At 36.1% G+C, this 8,888-nt stretch overlaps 1 protein-coding gene across 5 annotated transcripts in view; it reads left to right on the forward strand.

The window, feature by feature from the left end:
* The window catches only part of TOLLIP (toll interacting protein), a 29,307-nt gene extending 21,061 nt beyond the window's left edge, over positions 1–8,246 (forward strand). For 4 of the 5 annotated variants that reach the window (XM_074885380.1, XM_074885381.1, XM_074885378.1 and 1 more), the window contains one exon: positions 4,754–8,246. In XM_074885380.1, coding sequence (XP_074741481.1) covers positions 4,754–4,968 — 215 coding nt within the window. In that variant the 3' untranslated portion in view covers positions 4,969–8,246. Of the gene's footprint in view, positions 1–1,218; positions 4,399–4,753 lie in introns of those variants that run through there. The other variant, XM_074885382.1, reaches the window with a different exon arrangement.
* The last annotated feature ends 642 nt before the right edge of the window (positions 8,247–8,888 follow it).

An 8,888-nucleotide genomic window follows, 5' to 3' on the forward strand; every position in this document is an offset into this window, starting at 1 on the left:
GGTGATACTGATTTCTTCCTTTAAATGAAAGAATTCGTGCTGAGAAGGTTCCTGAGTTTCCTCTGAAAGGGTCTATGCATGGGACAGAATAATCATGAATTAAGAAGTTAAACATGGAGCACTTGACTGAACAAGAAAATAAAAAATGTGTGATGCCTTGTGTGCAGTTAACCCACCCTGTTAATTCTCCTGTGATGCTTCCATTGCTGCTCGTAGCAATTGACTTGCTGTTCGACATACTTGTTTCATGTATTGGAATGTCACTGCTTATGCCAGCATGTTTGCCATTGCCATTTCACTGAATTGGAAAACAGCGTCCCATTCTTCTGATTTATAACACTTACCTAATATCCAAGAACAACACAGGAGTGTGCAATGCCATTGATAGGGGGTTTTTATGTGGTTTAGTTTCAGTTTTCACCTGTTAGTGAAATGAGGTGCTTAATGTCTAAAGCAACTTCTTGCTGAACATTGATAATTTTTGAAGTTTATTATAACTTTCTATAATGACTGCATATGTGTGTGTATATATGCTAAATTTTGGTGCATAGTTCTTTATGCTTAAATCTTGCTTACTCTTTTGTAAATCAGAAATTATGGATGCTTTTAGCCTGAGTGCGGAACAAAGAAAAGAAAAAGTTACTCTTTAAATTGGTATTGGTATTTGTATAGCTTGGATGTTGTGTTTCATAAAACGTAAGTGTTTATGTTGGAGGTATTTATTAAAAATCACTGTGATGCTAACTTCCATTTGTGTACAGTGTAGTGGTAGACAGCACTAATTCTAGAACTGTAAGAGCTGAGAAAATGGGTTTTGAAAATCATTAGTGAAAAATAATACTGTCAAGAAATTTCTTCTCTAAAATTGAATATTTAGATTGAAAATAATTCTTGAATACTGCCTGGGCAGGTGTCTGGCTTCATAATTAGCTTCATCATTATCTTGCTTTGAAAGCAGTAAGAAAAACTGTGTGCTGGTCTTGATTTTCTTGGCACTGACAAAACACTGAAACCTTATTGGTAAGCTGTAGGATGCTGTGGCCTAGTGAGCCTCATGTTTCATATGGGTTAATAATTTAAACTGACCTCTTGTATAGGTAGTTCCTCCACAATTTAGGCTGATAGTTGGATAATCTTAGGGTGCTGATGACTTACTGAAGAGTATTAGAAAGCTTGTGATAGAAGTAAAACATAACTTTTATTGCTCTGTTCTTTCAGGTACTTTGCAACTTTATTTTTTGAGGCTGTACATCTTTGTTCATCTCTTGTAAAAGCCTGGATGGTTTGTAGGAAGTGTGAGGGATGACTTAAGGCTTGTTGAAGCTATAGAAGAGGCAGTCTGAAATGCTGCTGGATATGATTATTGGGTAAAGTGTATTTGCAGTGTTGGTGAGGACTGCAAAGCGGTTTGTCTGCAGACTGCACACATGGTCTAATTTGCCATAGGTTCAAACACATAGTGCCAGACAGGATTTCAGGGTCCATGGTCCAAATGGCATAAGAAGCTCTTGAGTTAAAGTTTATGTTGTTGCAGAAGAGGTGATAGATACCCTTAGTAGTGGTGCGATGCAGATGACTGGGCAGAGACATGGTTCCAGTGTGTAGGTAATAAATTTATGGTGAGAGGGACACTACTTTAGTTGGCAGCATGGACCTTTTTGAATAGATGCAGCCTGTGCTTTAGACTTAAAGCATCTAGATTCCTTTTTTGCTCCTAATAAAACTTAAGATGATTACAAGGGGAGTTATTTTAAAGTCAAAATTGGAAAACATTGATAAATATGGAGGTGCTTACAATTCAGTAATGTATCCCTTCAGATAGGACAGAAGTCCAAGTTGAGGAAAGAAATAACAAAGAGTACATTAGGTAGAATCACAGTTGCAGTGCACACAGTCAAACTATATTCAACGACAATACGTTGTCAGCCAGAGCTGATATAAATTAGGGTGGGTTTAGCTGATCCAACCTTGAATGTGAATTTTAAGATGGCGTTTTTAAACCTGATAAAAAAAAAAAAGATAACAAGGTGCTAAAATATTTGTACAAGTTAGGGTGAGCACAGACATTTCTGATGAAATAGTTACAGGTTAAAGAAAATCTTGAAGAGACAAGGTAAGTATTGAAATTGCTCATTGCTCTTTTTTTAGATGTTAAGTCTGAATAGAAGTAGTGTAATACAGTTGCAATACATTTCATCTCTTCAGTACCTTAGTCATTATGCTAAGAGATGAGGCCGCTAAGAGGCACACTTGAAGATTATGTCAGTTGTAATCTGCTTTACGTTGTTATGCTTTTTGAGCAGTTAGAATTCAATAGAAAAGAAGCAGCTTTTAATCTACTCCTGAGTAATATATGAAACCTGGTTGAAAAAGCATCTTATTTTGAAGATGTGTAATAGTGGTTTGCAAATAGATCATCCTTTGTTTAACAAAACAAAAACAAAAAAGCACGCTATTGGAGAATCCTAAAAAAAAAATCTCTGCAGTAAAACAGTACAGTGGTTTCTGCCAAAAAGTGGTAGGTCTGCCCAAATGAGGGGATGTGAGAGAGTTGAATTAGATATTAAATCTAAACTGGTAATAAGATTGGGTAACAAAGCTTTGGAAGATCAAATGTGTAAGGAGTTGAGAACTATGTAGTTTAAAGAAGCAGAGGAGCTAGACTCATTTAGGTAATTAAGTGACTATAAAGCTATAAGTATGTAAGGGAGTACAGAAAAACCCACTTGGGACGTGAGGAGGAAGTAAGTTTGGTTTTGTCCTTCTTAGGAAGGAATGCATTTTATGGAGAAGGAGCCTCAGATTATAATTTTTGAGTTTAACACTTAATCATTAAGATTATCAATAAGGAAGAGCAGGTAAGATAACATTTATTTCCAGTCTTGTATTATGGATTTTTTTAATCAAATGCAGTATGTAACCTATTGCTTAATTAGTCTTGCTTTCAGAGGACTGGAGGATAGCAAACAAGTTATTTTAAAAAATGGTTCTGAAGTAACTGTTTTCCCTGTTGCATAGACTGATTAAAACCTATGGAGATTAGAATGAGCTGGTTTAAAGCAAACTACTAACTAGGTAAACTTTAGGAGGAGGTGACACGGTTATGTAAGGAAAGCTCATACCTTAGAAATTATAGGTGTATGAGTGTGTGGGTAAGAATGATGTGGTCTGTGTATATCACTTTGTCAGCTGCATTTTGAAAAATGTTACTTGCTAAGGACTCTTCCTATTATATGATATTCTGATACAGTGAAGGTCCTCTTGTGGTTTAATAGCTATTTTGAAAAGCTGATGAAGAGATAAAAATAGGTGATAAGTCATACCCTAGTGGAGGGAGGCCTTTGGGGTGCCTCATATTTTTAGAAAGCTAATCAAGGGGACTAATAGACAATTTGTCAAAACAAAAACTCTTAGCAGTTTTCTAAGTCTCTGACTACAGCAGGATGCAGAAGGATCTCATATGGGAAATAAAATCGCATATTAAGGCTGGTGTTAAAGTATTGTGTAAAGAAAAATCTTAACTAATACATATTTGGTGATGATTTTTTGATTGGTCATTACTACACGTAAAGATCTTCTGAATTACTGTAGACTGTTCTATGAAAGTACCAGGTGAATGGTGTTTGAAACAGTGGATAAAATGCTTGAAATAGGGAACAAATACAAAACCTTTATCATGCTGCTGTGTGAAGCAGTGCCATGTTTGTGTCTAGATGCAGGTAGTTCTCCTTGCCCTACCTTAAAAACAATACAGCAGAACTGGAAAAGTAAGACATAAAGGTGTGGGACTAGCATAATCGGGGGTCTGGAACTACTTAGAGAAGTGAAATACACTGTTTCCAGAAGTGATCACAAAAGGCTCTAGATGTATACTATACTTGGCTTCAGTTTTATAAAAACAAATGGTAGTTCTTCCAGCAACAGATCTATGCTTAATTAATGATAAATGTTAAGTGATGGAAAAGGTCTTTTGTCTAGTAATTCCTTTTGACAGGAATTAAAAAACTCATTTTCCAAAACTGTCTTTATAAACCGACAGTGCTTTAATTTTACACAGACATACAAGAAATTAATAAAAAATGTCAGATGAATTTTGTCCTCTGGCAGAGGAACAGGGAAAAGCAGTGTGTACCCACATAGGCATGAGAGGAATCGCTCTTTTGCCCTTTGCTTACTGAACTGAATGGAACTTAACCAGAGAAAAACATTAGTTTAAAATTTGCTTATGAGTGTGGTCCAGTATCCTAGTAGACCTCAGTACTTTTCTTTCCTTTGACTGCGATGGAGATTGCATTCATTGAATTTCTAAATACCAGTTATGTATATTGCTGATGTAAAACTATCTTTTTCATCACGACATAAATACACTAGGAACTAAAGTATGAAGGAAGCAGGGAGGAAAAAGAATCACTAATAAAACACTAAGCACACCACAGAAAGCTGTGGTTGTTTAAGTGTAAACCTGGTTAATGCAAGTCGTACCTAATTTTGAGCTGTACGTTTTACCATACTGTAGTTTACCACTTCTGGAACATAACTGGGGCAGAGAACCTGTTCCAGAGAAATGTATTCTGATTGCAATGGTCTAGGTATAATCTCTGCAATCTTTTTTTTTTCTGGGGTATATGTTTTTAAAAAAAAAAAAGCTGAAGTTGTTGAGTTAGGGTGAGTCATGAGCTGCTTCAAAATCATTGATTATTTTTTTTTTTCCTCATGTATGTTTTCTTCTTTTTTTTCTATTTTTTGCCTGCAGGGATGCCTGCAGTCTGTAATCCTGGCATGGTACCAGTGGCAATACCACCTCCTGCAGTGAACCCTCAGCACCTGTGTAATGAAGAGGACCTGAAATCTATCCAGGACATGTTTCCCAACATGGACAGGGAAGTAATCCGCTCAGTGCTAGAAGCTCAGAGGGGGAACAAGGATGCAGCTATCAACTCCTTGCTTCAGATGGCTGAAGAATCATAGATACCCACTTCCTGCATAGTCCCCGTCCTCGATGCCACTTATTTTTACTTGCCAAGCCAGGGATTTAGCTAGAGGAAGAATTTCCCAACAGCTTTCTGTTAGTGCATCCTGTGTGAAAGATTATACCCCCTTTTCTCCTTGGACATTTGGATCTTTTTCACTTTCTGTCTCAATCTGTACATACTCCATTTAGCTTATGTCCTGCAATATAGCATTGAAGCATCTTTACTATCAGCTGTGCCCTGTGTGGCTATATTCTGATGGGGTGAGGAGTAATGCTGCTTTTTTTTCTTTCTCTCCCCCTTTTCATAAACTTGTACTTACAAAGTAACTCTATGCAGTACAGGATTTACTACTGTTTGTTAGATTGAAAGAAAAATTCTTTCCATGGAGGGTTTGCTCTTTAAACATAACTGATTTGTTAAAGTATTTAGGTTCCATCAAGCAGCCTATTTCTGCCAGAAATTAAAAGAAAGACCCTTTCCTTGTCCTGTGGTGTTCAGTTATTGCTGTGATATATTCAATTCATGTTTCTGATTGAAGATTTTTAATTTAATAAGCTAAATTTCTTAGGTTGCGCTGTTGGTATTTGTAATGAGCATCTTTTATTCAATCTAGTCATCGGGCACCAAAGCAATATATTATCCGGCGTGCATTTGGGGCTTTATCCTCCCATATAGTATTGTTATGTATCTGTAAAAGCAGGTAACTTATACAGTATGTATTGCTGTAGCAGAGAACAGGACTGAGCCCTAATGTACTCCCACAGTTAATTGCACTCTAACTACTACTTCTGCATTCCCATGGCTATTTCAAAGGATAAGTGCAGAAGGAAAGATTTTTGTACCTGGAAAATTACTGAAGCCGTAAACAATTATTTAAGGTGTTGTCTTACATTAAAAAAGCAGAAATCTCTGATCTGGTTATAAGGCTTCCTTCTTTACACCTATATGTCAGCAAAATTATTTTATATTAGTGGAAAAACTATTGTATTTTTTCTTGTAATCTGAAATAACAAGCATGAAAAGTAACTTCAGAATCTTTGAATGGCATTATGAGTTGCTCAGTGACTTGTTAGACTACGGTTGCTGCAGTCAATTTATTATTTGATGCAGATGGAAATAAATTCTTTGAGAGAAAATTTAACATATCTGAGTTATAGTCTGATCCTCAGAGGAGGTTGGAGATTGCTTGTATTTATTGTTAGTGTTATTTTTTTCAGATAACAGTTCATTTTGGAGCTGCAGAAGCTTACAAGTATGCACCAGTTACAGCTGTTGGATAAATTTCTGTGGTGTCTGTTTTTGTAGATGATAAAGTAATGCACTTTAAATAGTATGCACCAGTTTATTTTTCCAGTGATGTGCAATGTTGCTGTTTTATCTTTTTTTAATGTTTGATTTCAAACACTTTCTACAATAGCCATAGACCTTTACATTTTCAAGAGTTGGAATGAATGTACACTTGAAATCTAGGCTCTTGAGTGATTCGTGAGAACATTAAAGCCAGGTTTGGAATGGGGAAAAGGAACCTGTATTCTCTTCTTCCCCGTACTTTTGTTTCATGTCACATGCTTAAAATATTTTCTTTATCATCTGCTGAAAAGCTGATTCTATTTTTTTCCTCCCACCTACATTCAAGAAGCCTTTAGGTAGCACTGGCAGTAGAACATGAATATTTATTTTTTTTATGATTAAAAGTAATACTGGAACTTTTAAAATACAGCACCAAAAATCATCCCAGTTTCTGACTTTTTAAAGCTGTCTCTTCATAATGTACAATTTTAAGTTTTGTTATGAATCCCTTACCATCTTAAATTTACTGTTGAAAGCATAAGTGTCTTTATACATCCTCCAACTGGCTTTTCAATAATGAGATTCAAGGCTATAGTTTCTGTGTGCTTTAGTTGTAGAGTCACCACATTTTTATTTTCTGAAATAAAACGGGTGTTCTTCAAGAAAGTGGTCTTGCCCCTTCCCTACAATCATGGTAAATTTTGTGACGGAGTAGATTGTAGAGGCATTTGGTCTTTACAGCACAGTGATTTGTGACATTGTTACCCAAAAGGGTAAATCTTGGTAAGGATTTAATGCTTAAGTATCTCCAGGAAGAATCCCTTGCTCTAACTTTTACACAGATAGCATGAATCGCTAAGGGATGAACAATTCAGGGAAAATGTATATATTTAAATTTTTATATTAAAACGTTGGGATCCATAATACAGCTTTTTATAAAAGCAAGTGGTCATGGTTCAACTTAATGGCTGGTAAATTGTACTGCGTCCTATTACAGCTCAATTTCAAGCACAGCATAAACACCTTTCAATCCTAACCACCAGGAGGGGTAAGTGTGAATCTTAGATTAGTCAGGTTTAGTCATAAACTAGGCTCTGGGCCTCTGAGGGAGGCTCCTGTTCTTCGAATTCTTTTGTTTGTTTTGTTCTAGGCAAATGTTATGCAAAACAAGGTAGATGTAAGAGTTGAAGATGGTGTATGTAGGAGCAGTATGGCCAGTAAATGGATTTCAGCATGTTACACTATACTTAAATATTTTTCTGGTGATTTTTTTTTTTGGTCTTGGTTTAATTAAGCATTATAGCTGAAACTCTTATGTCAAGATGTGCTACTTTTTGTTAAAAAGAACAAAACAGTGATCATAGGCCTACTCAGCTTTTCAGCATACATACCCTCTCAGTCAAACTGTTCATTGTCAGGTTTGAATTGAAGAGAGATGAGAAAAGGCAGGGAGTGTTTAATTGTTCTAGGGTCTGTGAAATTAAGATATGGGAACTGAAAGTCTGTTTATTGATTTAAAACAAATAAATTGTCACTCATTATGATTGTAGCTTTTGACAAAATGCTAATGGGATAATACTGTGTTTGATGCTGCTCTTTTGCTCAACAGCTTCAAGCAGCTTGGAGCCAAAGCCAGCTGTATAAGACTGGCATCTGCTAAAAGTTAGTGCTCTTAGTACTAGTTTGAGTCCTGCCAAGAGCCTAAACTTGCTAAAGGTAGGAACATTTTTTGTCTAGCTAGATCCTTGCTACTTTCTTCTCTACTGCTCTTTGCATCTGCTGATGGTACTGAATGTTTTTTCCCTTACAAATGTTACTGCTTGTTTGGTTGATATGTAATACCGTACAGAGGATGTTTTTGCTGTAATAATTCTGAAGACGTTGTTTCTCTGTATTGAGGTCCAGTGTCTAAATGTGTTTCTTGCACTCTAAAGTACATTAACTTTTTCATTCTAATTTAATAAATGTATCATCTAAATGAAAGTGTATTATGTCTCTATTGGAGAGCACACAGTTTGAGTGACTGCCTTAGAATTCAAGTATCAGTTACTGTCTTCTGTTCAGTCTTGCGCGTTAATTAACAAGTTACACTGGTTCTTAACGTGATTATCTGGTGGGACTAGTACAGTAAGCACTCAAAAGTATTTTAAGCATTCATCATCTAGATGCCTTTTTCTAACTCTTGGTGGTACTTTCTCACGAAAATGTTGCAATATTGCAGGTCTAGAGGACAGAACGAGGCAGTAGTGAGGTTCCAGTGTTCGCAGGGCAAGGGAGGAGGGCAGAACAGTGTGGGTATGGAGGAAATGCTCTGCAGTGTGAAAGGAAAAGTTATGAAATAGATCTTGTTATGTGCTATTTTAGCTACGATAAGAGCTGGCTATATCTGCTAATGTATCATTAAAAAATTTTAAAGGTTTAGTTTACGTAGCATCTCTTTCTAATTCTGTGATTGACTGCAAAGCTATCTAAGGTCCTCTTTCTCATTTAACAACATTGCTGTGCTCAGGATTATTAATCAATGGCTAGTCTGTACTGTTAGGATATTAGCAAGCTAACATTTTTGGGTTTACTGTCCAGTTCATAGTGTGTTTTTTATTGGAAGTTAATTTTTTTTTAACAAAT

The sequence above is a fragment of the Strix uralensis genome, chromosome 15 (genome assembly GCF_047716275.1).
Source record: "Strix uralensis isolate ZFMK-TIS-50842 chromosome 15, bStrUra1, whole genome shotgun sequence".
NCBI classification, from domain to species: Eukaryota; Metazoa; Chordata; class Aves; order Strigiformes; family Strigidae; genus Strix; species Strix uralensis.